This window comes from Eleutherodactylus coqui, chromosome 11, assembly GCF_035609145.1.
Source record: "Eleutherodactylus coqui strain aEleCoq1 chromosome 11, aEleCoq1.hap1, whole genome shotgun sequence".
Classification (NCBI taxonomy): Eukaryota; Metazoa; Chordata; class Amphibia; order Anura; family Eleutherodactylidae; genus Eleutherodactylus; species Eleutherodactylus coqui.
In genome coordinates, this window is record NC_089847.1 from 74,872,209 (window position 1) to 74,889,013 (window position 16,805).

General features: G+C 43.5%; 1 protein-coding gene across 2 annotated transcripts in view; it reads left to right on the plus strand.

Moving 5' to 3' along the window:
* The first annotated feature begins 9,924 nt into the window (after positions 1-9,924).
* LOC136581938 (C-signal-like) overlaps positions 9,925-16,805 on the plus strand; it is an 80,542-nt gene continuing 73,661 nt past the window's right edge. For both annotated transcript variants that reach the window (XM_066582630.1, XM_066582632.1), the window contains exon 1: positions 9,925-10,171. In XM_066582630.1, coding sequence (XP_066438727.1) covers positions 10,037-10,171 — 135 coding nt within the window. In that variant the 5' untranslated portion in view covers positions 9,925-10,036. The remainder of the gene's footprint in view (positions 10,172-16,805) is intronic.

Consider the following 16,805-nt stretch of genomic DNA (forward strand, 5'->3'; position numbering starts at 1 on the left):
AGATTTAATTAATACACAAAGGGATTTTTTACCATGGAGCAATGTCAGTACTATGTATTAATTAGCATGAAAGCAAGCACTGAGAGGAACAATTATAACACCAGAGAAGGAACCTAATTATTCCAAGAGCAGAAATCCTAAAGAGTGATCATACTACGTGTCCTATTCATTCAAAGTATCATGCCAATACTAATACCCGAAGGCATGATTAAGCATGCGGCCGAGGTAGATCCTGATAGGTATACCCAAGCATATACGATGATAATGAGAGGTAGAAAAACGGGGTATCACACATACACTGAAATGGCTGCCAAGGAGTATAGCTTTTTTATTGATGCCCAGAAATCTATTAGTATGCTACTAAATATTACATGTACACTGTATTAGTGCAAAAAAAACACAAGAAATTTCAATAAATATCAAAAAAAACCCAGGGGCTCAGTGTCATGGGAAAGAGTTCCAGCGTCCGAGGAGGATCCACCCAGATATGAAAATCTGTAATCAAAAAAAGAAATATTAAAAACAGGTCTAGGATAAAGAAAGCAGACAACAAACAAATACATCACTGAAATGCAAAGGTATTGTAATCAAGGTTAAGTCCCAATGGGGTCAGGGTGTCCAGATTGAAGATCCAACTGGCCTCTTTCCTTTTAAGTAATTTTACCCGATCCCCCCCTCGGATGTTTTCAGGGACATCATCTATAACTCTAAATTTGAGTTGACTGATGCTGTGTCTAGCACTAACAAAATGTTTGGGGATGGGCAGTTCAATGTTTTCATTCCTGATCGTGCTCTTATGTTTGGTGATACGTGAGCGAATCTCTTGAATAGTTTCGCCCACGTACAGGAGGCCGCAGGGACATGATATAAGGTAAACAACATATGATGACTTGCAAGTATATCTCTGTCGGATATAAAACTTTTTCCCAGTCCTTGGATGATTGAACGTGTTGCCACGACTCATATTGCTGCAGCATGTGCAGCTCAGACATGGAAAATTCCCAGTCTTCACTGGGTATAAGACCCTTTGTTTTGGGGGGCCAATATCTGACAGATAGGAACGTACTAATCGATCTTTCAAGTTACGTCCTCGTCGATAAGCCATAATCGGAAAGAACCGAAATTCGGGGACATTACCACAGCCCTTGGAGAGTAATAACCAGTGTCGTCTGATAATTCTCATAATTTGATCACTGGCCGGGCTATAGGTGGATACAAAAGGAATACGAGACAATTCAGTATCTCGATGTTTCGGGGAGAGAAGCTGATCTCGTGGAAATTGTCGAGCTTTTTCCATTAAAGGGCCTAACATATTCGCTGGATAACCCCGCGTTCTAAATTTGGAGTACATTTGCTCAAGACGATCATTCACTTTCTCATTGCTTACGATCCGCCTCACCCGAAGGAGCTGACTCCAAGGTAAGGACTCTATTGTCTTTCTTGGGTGGAAACTATCAAAGACTAATAGGTTGTTCCTATCAGTGACCTTGGTAAAGAGGTCAGTCTCCAAATGGCCTTCTTTTTTAATGACAAGTACATCCAAGAACTGGAGTTCAGTAGTAGATGTCGACATGGTAAACCTGAGTTCTGGGAGTATATTATTTAATTCGTCAAAGAAAGATGTCAATTCTATTTCAGTGCCTTCCCAAATCAGGAAGACATCATCAATATACCTCCACCATCCACGTACTTTCGGGGTATGTCTTATATTGGAAAATGGAGCATGAAAAAATCTGGACCATGCTCCATTTTCATGCGGGTCTCCCGCGGGGACGGCTCCCGCGGGCTTCTATTGAAGCCTATGGAAGCCGTCCGGATCCGCGGGACACAAAAATCAGATTGTACTCACACGCTCCGGTTCTTCTCTTCGCCGCGGCGCCATCTTCTCTCAGTCGCGGCCGGATCATTTTGCTTCGGCCCGGCGCATGCGCGGGGCACGTCACCGACGTCATCATGCACATCCGCCGAGCCGAAGAAAGAAGATCCGGCCGCGACGAGAGAAGATGACGCCGCAGTGAAGGAAGTATCCGGAGCGTGTGAGAGGTAAGTTAATTCTGATTTATTCCTATTTTCAGCGCTCATGTCCGCGGGGCAGGAGGGACCCGCTGCAGATTCTCCATGGAGAATCTGCAGCGGATCTGATTTTCCCCGTGGACATGAGGCCAAAGGCGGCAGACGCGGTGACGTATGGAGGGGGGGCGGCGCGGAAGTGGGCAGGACGCGGCGCGCAGCTAGATGAGAGGGAGCCGGCAATACCCCCGTGTTTCCCCGAAAGTAAGACATGTGTCTTACTTTCGGGGTACGGCTTACCTTACGGGGTATTGGCCGACCCCCCTGAAACCCCTGATACGTCTTACAATCGGGGGTGTCTTACTATCGGGGAAACACGGTATAATAAATCTTTGTTCACTTCCTGAAGCTATCTGGATATCCTGTTAGATCATGCATCAATTGGGGGCTTGTGCCTCGATAATCTGGAGACTGCATTCTTGTGCATCTGCTCTTCTCTGGGAGAAAGAGAGTCTGCAGAGACTAGAGTGAAGGGGACCCTCCCAGCAGCTTGCTCTGGGAACAACGGAAAGCTGTCTCCAGTCTTTGCTGCCTGGACTCTCAGAGCAAGTTAAAGGAACCCTATGGAAGTACAGGAACTGAACGATACATGGAGAAGGACTTTGGAATTCAAATAAAAAAAGGTCGGACCCAGGTTCTAAAATATATTCTGAAATTGTGAAATAATAGGTTTTGTGATTCTGAGATAGTATGCTCTGTTGAGTAATGATAACGCGGATTAGAAGTCATCCCATGGGAATAGAAGACCTTATTACTTTGAGATGATTTTCCAAGGGAAGACATCTTGTCATTAGTATATTGTGATTAGAGTCCACTGAGGAAAAAGTGGTAAATAAGATTTGTCAACCAACTTTGTAAAACTTGACAGTTATTTTCAGTGAATAAGGGGAATACATAATAATACCAACCAAGTATAGGAAGTACTATCTCACCTCTTCAGAGTATGTTGCAAAATTTCAGTAAACTGTATCATAAAGTTAGTGATGTGAAATTGGACAACAAAGGTTAAAATATTAAAATATTCGTGTAAAATAGAATGACCGAAGCTATTACCGACTTGACTAACCAAGGGCAATCTTGATTTAAAATTGCTTGAAAAACTGCAAATACTGATTGAAAGTAGTAGGAGCTCCTAATATATGTTTTGTATATTCAATGTTGGATAATAGCTGTTAGAATGAAAGCATTATGTATTAAGACTTTATATGAAAATCATTGTCGTATTACAGTAGCCAGAACACTGGCATCTGGCTGCCTCCTTTAAAGTCAGAAGAGAGACAAAGGAAAGAGTAGGGGGCACACCAGAGTGAACAGGCCCCCATGGGTTTCTCTTCGGTTGTAACAAGATCTAAGAATGCCAAGCCCATAATGTCCCTCAAAGATACTCCTACTACAGATGGACATACAGCTGTCTTGTACGTTCCCTTCACCAGTTCCGACCTTCTGAACTGGAAAACCAGCACTCCCTCATTCTTTGAAAAACCGCAGGCAATGATGGAGCTGTTGGAAAGGGTCATGAGCACTCGCAAGCTCACTTATAGTAGTTGCCAGCACTTACTTAACCCCTTGTTTAGTATAGAAGAAGGTTGCTGTATTGACACAAATATTAGGGAGTACCTGACAGAGCATATCCCACCTGCAAATGCAGCTGCTCATATAGCTGCCATAAATCTTGATGTTGACCCGAACTCGGATGCTAATAGTGATGGTGGAAGAAATAATTTGAGTATGCACAGGCACTATAATACATGGTGCTTGAAAAGCTGGGAAGAAACCTATGAATTTGTCTAAAGTGTTAAAGGTGACGCAGGGCACTAATGAAAGTCCTGCTGCTTTTTTTGAAAGACTGTGTGAAGTGTATAGAATGTATACTCCCTGTGATCCCTCCCAAGCTGAAAACCTGAGTATGAAAGATCTTGCTTGAATGAATGCCACACAAGTACTGAAAATAGCACAAAAAGTCTTCCTGATGAAAGATCAAGAGTCTGAGAGACAAAAGGCTGTTAAACCAATAAAGAAGGCAGACTTTCTGGCTGCAGCAATCCGATCCTTACTGCCCCTACCCCTGTACAAAACCCAAAGCGATTCACCTCCTTCATACGTACAGAAGGGTAGGTCCCAAGACTGCCCCATTGATAGAGACTAATGCAGAAGGTGCAGGAAGCACAGTTACTGGAGTAGAGATTATCCCCTTACTACCTCTGCTCATACCGGAAGAGGAGGAAGGGGCCAGGTCCAAAATGGCCCCAACCAGAGACAAGCACATGGCTGAGCCACTTGGGCCTGCCCCCATCAGCCTCCATATTGCTCTGCCCCCATCGCCCCACTGTACAAAGATTATTCCAAATGAGGGCGACTGAGCTTTTGTCTGCTAGGCCCTCAGGAACCTATGGTCAGAGTAAATGCAGGGAGTCATTCTATGAACTTTATGGTTGATACCGGTGCTGAACATTAAGTTATCACCTGACAACTACCTCCTCTTTCACACAGAACAGCCCAAATTGTGGGAGAAACTGGACAAGGTGGGAAGTATCACTTTATTGTACCACAGCAATGCACCTTGGGAGACAGAAGTCACTCATCAATTTCTGTACCTACTGGACTGTCCACTATTACTTTTGGGACGGTATATGTTGAGAAAACTACAGCCCAAATGTTCTTTAAATCGGACAGACAGACGACTTTACAACTTTGAAAAGATATTCCAACTCTTGCCCACATCCTCTCACTCACTGATCCTCAAGAGGAAGAATGGAGATTGTTTGCTGTAATTCATGAGCCAGATCACCCAGGCCCCACCCTGAACCTAATAGTGAGACTACCAGGAGTATGGGCAGAAGATAATCCACCAGGACTAGCTCAGAATATACCCCTAATAACAGTACAGTTGAAAATAGGGGCACTAGCAGTGTCCATCAAGCAATACCGTCTGCTCTCTGCTGCCTGCCATGTCATTAGACTGCATCTGAAGAAGTTTCTGAAGTACAGTATCCTGAGGAGATGCCAGTCACCCTGGAATGGCCCCCTTTTGCCTGTAAAGAAGCCCAGAATGATCCAGCTAGAAGAGCTGGCACAGATGACTAACACTCTGAGGCCACTGTCCTATTACTATAGACAACTGACAGGGGTTCTTGCCTCATTGAGAGATGGGACTCTTGAAAAATGGGGCTTAGACATACCTGACCTGGACTTGGATCCCGGAAGCAGCCTTTTGGCCAGTTCAGGGCCATCCTTGATTAGTGCAAGACACAAGTTAATCCAAGTCAGGTTTTTGCACAGAATCTACTATACTCCGACTCTTTTGTTCACTATGGGCCCATTTCCCAATGCAGACTGTCCAAAATGCTTGGTGAGGGAGGGCACAATTATGCATATGGTTTGGGAATGCAATGTTTTACAGACTTATCGGAGACATCTCCTTGTGTTTATGGAGAAGCATCTGGGAGCCCCACACATACTGCATCCCAAAATTTGTCTCTTTGGCCTTGTGGAGGACATTCCGGTTGACACAGCAACAGCCTATACAAATTGCTGTACTTTTATGCTGAAAAGGTAGTATTTGCTTAACTGGAAATATCCTAAAAAGCCTACTACAGCAACGTGAAGTAAACAGGGTCATACCTATGTATAAGTTGACATATATAGCTGACAGAGCTTGCCCTGCCAAATTCACTAGAATAAGGGGCCGATGGATTGACTGCCCTAATACTGCATCAGGTATATCTGGTTAACTTCTCTGCCAGGGGGAAATTTGAGGATCTAACCTCTTTAACTCCTCAATATACGAGGATGCTGAGTTTTTACTGTGATAACAGTTGTGTTTCATTTTTATGTTAAGTTATTACGATTTTCCAGGCTGGGAATCTTGGGTGCTGTTTCTGAGGGGGGGGACAAATAAAAAGGTTATATGCAATTCTTAAGGATGGAAAGAGTTCAAGAGTTCTGATGACTAAATGCCCATTTAGACACAATATTTGAGTGATAATCGTTGTGTCTTAATGCGCTGTCAAAGCGCACTGTTCGTACGCTATTCGTTCATTGTTGATTTCTAGCAAACTAATTAGCAATGAGCCTTATCAGTACCGCACTCTGATTTTTTCAGCAGGCGGCACTGATAGCATTCTTTCAGCTGGTATCCAGCTGGGACTTTCCAGCAGGATACCAGCTGAAAGCTCCAAGAACAAAGGAGCTGTCAACACTCCTGCTGTTTCTCTGCGCTATCAGCTCAGCAAAACACAGCTGATAACTGCGAGAACAAAGCAGCTGTTTAACAGCTGCTGTTCCTGGCACGAATAGCGCCTGCATTTAACTCTTTAAGTAGCTAATTAGCTACCTAAGAGTTATGCAAAGATGATCGCTCAAAACTGTCACTCAAACTGCCGTTTGAGCAATTTTTGAGTGATCATCTTTCAGTCTAAATGCACCTTAAGCTCTAAAAAATACTGCTGATGTCTCTTCCTGTACATATTTGTATTGTATTGCATGCGAAAACCCAATAAATGTTTATTTAAAAAAAGCCCGAACCAATGGAGTGCCGCCCTGTTCAGGATCTCAGAGTAGTAAAAAAACTATGGCCACTTTGCATCAGACTGTGTCCAACACCTTGCCCAGACTGATACTGGGGGAAGCAACTCACTTTACTGTGCTGGACTTGAAACATGCTTTCTTCACCATCTTGCTGACAGAGGACAGTTAGTTCATCTTTGCCTCTCAATGGGAAGACTCAAGAACTGGAGAAAAGTACCAGTTTACCTGGACCCATTTTCCCCAGGGGTTCAAGAACTCACTCACACTCTTTGAAGAAGCTCTTGCTACTGACCTAAGGAAACTCTTTCTTCTCAGCCAGGCACTGTATTGCTACAATATGTGAATGACCTCCTCATAACTGGATCTACCTCTGAACAATGTCTACAGAACACTAAGACAGTACTTCATCATCTCTATGAGGCTGGATACAAAGTCTCAGAGAAAAGCACAGATTTGCCAAGCAACTGTCAAATACCTTAGAATTTAACATCTCACAAGGGAAGAGACAACTGGGCGTTAAAAGAAAGCAGGCCATCTGCTATATTTCTGTACCAACCACCAAAAAAGAAATCAAAGAATCTCTTGGAGCTGCCTGATTCTGCATAATATGGATACCTGGCTTTGCTAAAATGACTAAATCCCTCTATGATGTCACAAAAGGGGGTGAAGAAGCCCCATTCTGCTGGGAGCAGGAACATACAAAGACCCTTGACAACATCAAGCAAGCTCTCCTAAAACCAAAGCAAAGCCTTAGGGCTCACACCCACTGGCATTTTAATTTCTTGTGCTGCGAGAGCGAGTGAAAACACTCACCTCGCAAAAAACGCTGCAATATCGCCAGTGTCTTCAATAGGGCCAGTGGCAGCAGCGCTAGCCCCATTGAAAACATGGAGTATATCGTGGATTTCTGCCACAGCTGTGACAGCTGTGGCAGGACTTTCCTTCATTCCCGTGGAGACCGCAGGGATGAAGGAATCCTCTGCCAAAGCTCTGTCAGCTGTATCAGAAGTCCAGGATGCTATCCCATTGCTTTCAATGGGGCCCGCGCTGCTGCCTGCCCCATTGAAAGCACTGGTTTCATGGCAACCCCCGCAGCATGATTTTCGGGGAAGGGATTGAAATATAAGCCCTTCCCTGAAAATTATCCCTAGCTGGTTAAAAAGCGGAAAAAAACTTTACTTACCTCTCCGCCGCTCAGAGGCGTCCTCTGGCCGACTCCCATGCACTGCTGTCCAGCACTTTCAGCAGCCAGGGATTTAAAAATCCCTGCCTCCTGAAAGGGCTGTGCTGATTGGCTGAGCGCTCAGCCAATTACAGGCAGCGCTTAGCTATTCAATAGCTTTCAGGAGGCCCAATCATTACAGCCCTTTCAGGAGGTGGGGATTTTTAAATTCCCGCCTGCTGAAAGTGCTGGACAGCAGTGCAGGGGAGCCAGACGGAGGATGTGTCTGAGCAGTGGAGAGGTAAGTAAAGATTTTTTAGTTTTTTTAACCAGCTAAAGGTGACTACCCACTAGCGTTTTTTTTTTCTGCTGCGAATTTGCTCCTATTTTTTCTTCCAATTGGCAATGGGACTTTCTAATGTTAAAAACGCAAAGTTGCATTGCGTCGCGATGCGTTGCATTGCGGTTTTAACATTAGGAAGTCCCATTGACAATTGGAAGAAAAAATAGGAGCAAATTCGCAGCAGAAAAAAAACGCTAGTGGGTAGTCACCGTAAGGATGATTTTCAGGGAAGGGCTTACATTTCAAGTCCTTCCCCGAAAATCATGCTGTGGGGGTTGCCACAAAACCACTGCTTTCAATGGGATAGCATCCTGGACTTCTCCCACAGCTGTCACAGCTGTGGCAGAGGATTCCTTCATATCCGCAGTCCCCGCGGTGATGAAGGTAACTTCTGCCACAGCTGTCACAGCTGGGGCAGAAGTCCGCGGTATTCTCCCTATGTCTTCAATGGGGCCAGCGCTGCTGCCGCTGGCCCCATTAAAAGTGCTGAGCAATATCGCAGATTTCTTCTCCATGATTCAAAGCTTTGCTGAAACATCGCAAATGAGTATGAAACTCATTGAAAATCATTGGTTTCATAATCATTGCTGTCGCTTCACAGGGGAAAAAAATTGCAAGTGGGTGTCCACCCTTATGGGGATGAATAATTGTAAAGTGAAAAATAGATATTCCCTTACTTCTGGGGGGCCCTCTCCATGAAGACCCCCTAAAATGGAAAAAAAGCTTGTTGAAAGTGTTATGCCCAGTGATAATCTCCAAAGCGATTTAGGAAGATTGTATATTTAAAAATGCTGTTTATTAACTAGATATTATAAATTGAACATATAAAACTAAAACAAACAAAACAAAGTACATAAAGATAAATAATCTAAGGGCAGCCACAAAGTATGAAAGCGACACGTTTCCGGGTACTGTACCCCTTTTTCAAACTTACGTAAAGTGTGAGTCTTCTCTCTTTAAATAACCTGAGCCTGTTTGAGCATACTGTCCTTCTGGACAAACATCGCATCCTGCGATAACACGCAGCTTTGACACGCAGCGTGCATCACGTGCCCACAGTCAGTGGATTGCTATGGAGCGTGTAACTATGGAAGCGGCAGCGGTCACATGATGTAACAAAATCACATGGCCGCGGTGCCTGCTATTTAAATTGATCAGATGTAGTATCTGGCAACAGATGGATGTTGGGCAATACAGAGTGTTATCAAACACGGAAAACCTATATAAAAATTATAAACATATCTAGTTATGAATAATATGAAAAACCCTTTTCACTTGATTAAAGTAATCTACAATCCATGCATATAAAGAACAGACTGAACTAATTGAATAATCTGTCCTTTATATGCATGGATTGTAGATTACGTTAATCAAATGCAGGGATGCAAATGAGTTCCCAGTGGTGAGGAATCTGTAAGGACAACACAGGTACAAATATTTAAGACATTCCTAAAGAACAAACGAAAAAACATTAAACGGAATAACAATCACGGACAACATAGATACAAATATCTGTATCAATAATAAGTGTAAAAGGACCATAAGGTTTAGGGCATCTATAAACTGATCAAACTTTGCCTTTCCCGAAGTCCAATATTTTTGTAGCTCCCTGACAAAACAACCTGTTGTTTTAAAAGTGTTTGCTCATTTGTTGGCTGATCGTTTACATATTTAAATGGACTAATTATATCAGGAAAATCGATGTTTAATTACAATGTATTAATTATACCAATAAGGAAAAGATCCAGACACAAAGGGTCCTGGCTATGAAAGGGTTTCTATTTGCTCAGCTTAGTGACTGTGTACAGAAGGGGGAGGAGGCTGAGTCAGGCGGACTACAGTTTACAAGCTGGGCAGTGTATCAACCAGGACAGACAGAATTACTTTGTTTCTCTTATTGAGTGCAATAACACTTTTTAACCAGGACAGAAAGAATGATTTCCAGTGTCCTTGTAACGGGCTCAAATCGTGGGATCGGGTTGGAGCTGATCAAGAAATTTATAGCTAAATCTCAGCCGCCTAAGAAGATCTTCGCAGCATGCAGAAACCCAGATGGACCCCGGAGTGAGGTGAGGACGCTGGGCATTGCTCGCAACACTTTGTGTCTATTCTGTCACTTTTCTTGGTGTTTAGTCTCAGCTGTTATGTGGAATAATAATCTGAAACATAATGTCATATTATGCCAAAAGTCAAGCATGGAATTTGACCTGCGTGGACGTGACTGCAGGCAGGGTTTGTACCGGAGGGGGAGGATCATAATATTGTCTATAAATATATGTATTCATTTGGGACAAATATGTTTAAATTTCAGCAAATTATACAAGGATCACAAAACCTGTGTACTCAAGGCTACATTCACACTGGCGAGAATCTCGCATTATTTTTGTGTGTTGTGAGACGCACAAAACTCGCACAAGTATGAACTCCATTCTTTTAAATGGACTTACTCACATGAGCGATATATATATATATTTTTTTCCCCCGCACATTGATGCTGAAAGGATAATTTCAGCATGTTATATCTTTCGGTGTTCCCTCGAACCTTAAAAGACATCATATGGCACTTGCATGCCGTGCAATATGCATGTAAGTGCAATGCAATGCTTCTCAATGAAATCAACGGGAAACCCTTGCGTTCTTTTGACGCACGTAAAACACGCCTAAGAATCACAATTTCACAGAAGTGATGTGACGCCTTGCATCTCCGTGGAAGATGGCTGTTGGCACACATAAACCCGGCCCAATATCGTTCTCGCAGCACCAGCGCCATTGAGATCGCCACAACAGAAGATTCCTTCAGCACTGCAGGGATGGGAGGTTGTTTCCCTGCAGAAACTTCTTGCATCCAAGGCTCAGGAGGATTGCAAGAACAATATCGGGGTGTCAATCACATCCTGATATCGCTCTCGCCACTATGCAGGAGCCCTTAGGGCTGCTTTTTCTCACAAAAACTTTGCTGCCGCTTGCGATTTTCTCACGATTTTATCTGCAATTTTTTAGCTCAAAAGTCAATAAGCCTTTCTAATGTTAAAAACTCATCGCATCGCAGGAAAATCACAAGTTTGTGCTTTGCGTTGCGATAAAAAGGAAGCTCCATAGGGAAACATGGGAGATTAAAAAAAGTAAAACGCAGAATTATAGGGCATGCCGCAATTTCTTATTCACGCAACATTGCATCAGTGAAAATATTGCAAATGTAAAGGAAACCATTGAAAAGCATGGGTTTCATAATTCTGCGTTTTCAATCACTCGCACATCGCGCAAAAATCGCACAATATTATTGTAAGTGTGAAGGCACCCTTAGACTTTTTCCATTTTTTTTTCCTTTTGCATAATGTTTGTGAGGAAGGAATTAGTTGAGAAGAGTTTACAGTGATCCCTCATCTATCGTTCCAGAGATCCCAGCAATACATGAAAATCTGCGAAGTAGCGGCGTTATATTTACAAAGCGATCTGTCGGGTGAACTGCCAAACAATCGCAAAAGTGAACAAATCATGCGCTTTTTAGCGACAGCAGTTTACATGCAACCAACAGCATGCTACAATCAGTGAGCCAATCAGCGCCCAGGATACAGAACACGTTACATCAGCCAATAGTGGGCCGTGTACAAAAAAACGCAGCAAATTCGCAATCGCTAGTGCGTAGCCACCCTAAAGTTCGATTGAATCAATTACAGCACTGAAAGTGTTGCAAAATAAATAAAGCATGACCACTTACACGATGCTTTCAGTCACCAATTTTATACGCTGCTTGAAAAGATAGGTCTTGCCCTATCTTTTGCCAAAATACGCAGGAAGCTTTAATAGACTTCTATGACAGCAGGGAAAAGAGGGAGGGGAAAGGGAGTTACCCTGCGTACAATGCAGGAAAAAGGAGACAGCTGGCACTTACTAGCCATTTAATTGCCATTCAGAAATGGTGTTACATGCAAGCGGGAGATTGTGCATTTTGATCACCAAAACAGATTGATCGGCTTACACGGACATATCAGCCTGCAAATTGCTCTTTCCTCTCTTCGTTTTACTTTATGCAAATTGACGATCCTTACACGCGAATGTATTACGCATACAGTTGTGTAAACCTTTTGAAATACACGGCTTCTGCTGGAGAGTCCAGCATGGCAAATCTTCATTCATACGATTATATGGCGCGTACGGGAGAACGTATAAACACATACGGTCATGTGAAAGAGGCCTTAGGGCAGCTTCACATGACAATATGTGCATTTGCGAGCGCCTCAACAACGTATTTGTGCTATGAACTAGGCTTTTTGCATGCATGTCTATGTATTTCACTGTACTTTTTCTGCCAGCAGGGCATGTTCATATGCATGCGAGAAACAAAGACATCCCAATTTAAATGCTATATAGCCTAATGAGTTCCAGATGTTTTCTTTCTCCAGTGGAATTGAACAGCATATTATACATCTCCTTGTGTATTGAGTGTGCATTTAGGCACCCCACATAGTTTTTTCTGGGGAGCAGTGGTGCGCAAATGCACACAAAAACAGAGGTGTGTACGAACCCATTGTAATCAATGGGTTCTATTCTTTGCTCGTGAATCCGCCCTTAGGGCTTATTCACACTGCCGTAGGTGCAACTGTCGTTTGAGTGATCTTTGAGCGATTATATGCTTATGTAAATGGGCCTTTAGTCTCAAAAGTCTATGAAAGAAGTTTAAAGATAGAACTCCACCAATGCATGATAACAGGGTATTCCCAAAAGATATGAAGGAGGATGCCAGTATATCCTCAATACCTCCAGCACAGATCAGAGATACCCAGTAAGAGGTGGGGAAATTTGGAGGGGTAATAGTACCATCATAGGAGCAGTTTGTGTTATACTTCTTGATGATTGGTGCACATCAAGGCTCTTAAAGCCAATGTTATGGCAAATTCCATTGGGAAATAGGAAAGGTTTTGCCAAGGTCTCATTCTCAATTAATCATATGCATTTTTAAAAAATCTCTGCCTCTCCATTCACATAGGTATACATCTGTTTGGTGGAACTAAGTTCCTGTTTAGGAGCATCAAACAAGAAATCGAAAGATTTGCTGGGGAAGTCTTAAAATAGTTTGTGGATGAGAATCCAAGTAATGCTTAATCCTGACATATGAAAAAAAGGTCCCTCAGAGAGAGATGAAATTCTTGCTCTAGAGTTTGAAATGTTTTGATTTTTTTCTTGGTTGATTAGATCAGAGACATAGGTTATATCTAAAGATGAGCGAGCACCAAAATGCTCGAGTGCTCGTTACTCGAGTCGAACTTTCAGTGATGTTCGAGAGTTCGTTTCGAGTAACGAACCCCATTGAAGTCAATGGGCGACTCGAGCATTTTTGTATATGACTGGTGCTCCGCTAAGGTTTTCATTTGTCAAAATCTTACCAAATCACCAAAGTCATGTAAAAAACACAGAAATGGATAGGGCAGGCGAGGAGCAACATGCAGGGCTACATTTCGGGCTCTGAGGTCTCACTATTAAGCCACAATAGTGGCAAGAGTGAGACCCCCCCCCGCACTGTCAGCATAAAGATTGTTCTCCTCTGCCACAGCTGTAACAGCTGTGGAAGAGAAGAACGATGTTAGCCCGTTGAATTCAATGGAGCCGGCAATACAGCCGGCTCCATTGAAAGCAATGGGCTGCCGGCGAGCGCGGGATGAATTTTCGGGAAGGGCTTAAAAATATAAGCCCTTACCTGAAAAAGAAACATTTTAGTGCAAAACAAAAAAAGAATTTAAAAAAACGTACCTCTCCGCCGCTGCTGTGACCCCCGGGGGAAGGAAGAACACATCTGCCGCATGCGGCAGATGTATCCTTCACCCCGCTAGTAAAAAGAATTCCCTGCTGCTACATCTGCCACATCTGTGGCAGATGCAGCAAAAGGAATTCTTCAGTTCTCAACCGCAGCTGTCACACATGACAGCTGCGGTAGAGAATCCTGCTGCCGGCATCCTGTCAATGGCTTTTCAGGGAAGGGCTTCATAAGCCCTTCCCTGAAAAGCCATTTAAATTAGTGCAAAAAATAAAAAAAAAAACAATTCTCACCTCCCTTCAGTTGCCGGGGCTCAGCCGCGACTTCTAGCGCTGTCCCAGGCTCTGTAGTTCTGAGCTATCAGCAGCCGGGGATTTTAAATCCCCGGCTACTGATAGCTCAGCAGCGCTACAGAGCCGGGGACAGCGGCAGAAGTCCCCGCTGAGCCCCGGCAGCTGTTAGTGGCTTTGCAGGGAAGGGCTTCATAAGCCCTTCCCTGAAAAGCCTTTTAAAATAGTAAAAAAAATTTAAAAAAAAAAAATAGGTACTCACCTCCCTTCAGCTGCCGGGGCACAGCCGCGTCTTTTCCTGCTGTCCCCTGCACTGTGTTGCTGAACTGCTGATCTATCACCAGCCGGGGATTTAAAATGCTGAGGTGCTCAGCCAATCACAGACAGCTCTCACCTGTCATTCATTCGGGGAGAGCTGCCTGTGATTGGCTGAGCACCTCAGCCAATTACATTCAGCTCTTTCAGCAGGCGGGGATTTTAAATCCCCGGCTGGTGATAGATCAGCAGTTCAGCTGTATTGCCGGCTCCATTGAATTCAATGGGCTAACATCGTTCTTCTCTGCCACAGTTGTTACAGCTGTGGCAGAGCAGGACGATCTTTATGCTGACATAAATTTATTTTTTTATATTTTTAAGCCCTTCTCGAAAATTCATCCCGCCCTCGCCGGCAGCCCATTGCTTTCAATGGAGCCGGCTATATTGCTGGCTGCATTGAATTCAATGGTCAGTGCTCGTTTAATCACGGTACGCGGTACTCGTCTCGAGTAACGAGCATCTCGAGCACCCTAATACTCGAACGAGCATCAAGCTCGGACGAGTATGCTCGCTCATCTCTAGTTATATCCTTTTTAACCCTTTCCAGTCCAATTTGTATCCTTGTTTTCCCAGGGGGCTTACTCTTTTCCTGCCGTTGTACAATGGAGCTATATGCTGGCTAAAGCCAGTACTGCATGAGGTGACACGTTGGAGAGGTTTCGACAGCAGGGAGGCTCTGATAGCAGAGAGGCTGGCAATATACAGTAAGAGAACCCAGACATAAGTCTAGCAACATCGGAGCTGTACAGCCTTAAATCATAAATGTCTTCACAGGTCAGACAGTGGATTGGAAAGGGTTAATCCAAAGTTTAATATTTATGTCAGGGATTAACAATTCAAGTACTCCTATTGGGAGTTGAATGAAAGAATGTTGGGCTGTTTTTTAATTGATTCTATCAGAGTGAGCCATGAGGAAAAGGAAGCTGCTAAAGTGGGAGTCACGGATTAGTGGTATTTGTAATGTGAAGATGCAGGCCACAAGGTGAGTGCATATGGGGATCCCACCCAGCAACTCGTTGATGGTGAGGGTTTTGACCATTGTCTAAAGTGATTTAACCTAATATCATTATAATAGGCTCTGAGATTAGGGATCGCCATGCACCATTTCAATCTATGCTTCTGTAAACTGGATGCAGCTTTCTGGGTTTCTCCCCCCCCCCCCCCCCTCATCCCATCCCTTACAAAATTATTTAGTTGATGTTGATATTGTTATATTGTGGATCTATTAATCCGGACAGATAGGGTGCGAAAGAGGTACAGTATTTTAGGTAAAATAATTATCTTGTAGAACACTGTCTGACCCATCCTGGAGGGCTCTGTGGGTATTATTGTACCTTGACAACAAATAAAATGAGGCAGAGGGAACTAATTGATTAAGCCCTATTCGTAGAGAGTCCCTAAAAACAATGTTATTAATAATATACTCAACTAAAAAACATTCGGGCCTTTGGACAAACAAGACAGACAAACAGTGATTCAAAAAAGACAAGACGGACACCAATAATAATTGGGGGTGTTCTGATAGCTGGAGGCCTTGGAATCCAATGCATGAGATCACAACGCATATCGACCGGCCGTGAAATGGCCGGCCGATATGCGCTCATGTGAAAGAAGCCTCAGCCAGAAGTTCCATAATGATTATGAACAATAGAGAGGAGGAGGGACATTCCTGTCTAGTGCCATTAGTTATCCCAAAGGATCCAGACAAAGCACCATCCACTAAAACTCGAGCTGAGGGGAAAGTGAATAAAGTTTGTATGGCTTTTAAAATGGCTTCCTCAAATCCAAATTTCCTGAAGACTGAGAACTCGAAGCACCAGTGCGGCCTATCAAAGGCCTTCTCTGCATCCAGAGTAAGAAACAGAGAAGGTGTCCAATGCCTCTCCAAGGAAGTTATCAGATTAGTTAATCTTCTCATGCCATCTGATGCTTGTTTCCCCTTAATGAAACCAACTTGATCTAAATGGATTATGTTTAGCCATATGTTCAGCAATATGTTTAATAAATGAAGCGCCAGGATTTTTGCATACATTTTTCTGTCACAGTTCAAAAGAGATATGGGCCGGACATTTGCAGGGCAGTCCAGGGACCTTCCTGGTTTGGTATCTTTACTATCGTGGCCTGCAACATGTCTAAGGGAAAGCCGTCGCCGTGAGCTGCTTCCAGAAAGACCTCTACAAAAGAGGTGACAGTATATGCCCACATATCTGGTAGTACTCGCTTGAGAATCTGTCTGGGCCTGGTGCCTTATCCAGTTTCAATTTTTTAATTAATGTTTAAACCAATTCTAGGGCAATTGGTTTGAGGGATTCTAAAACTCAATGGAGATTTTGGGGAGCTGAGTAG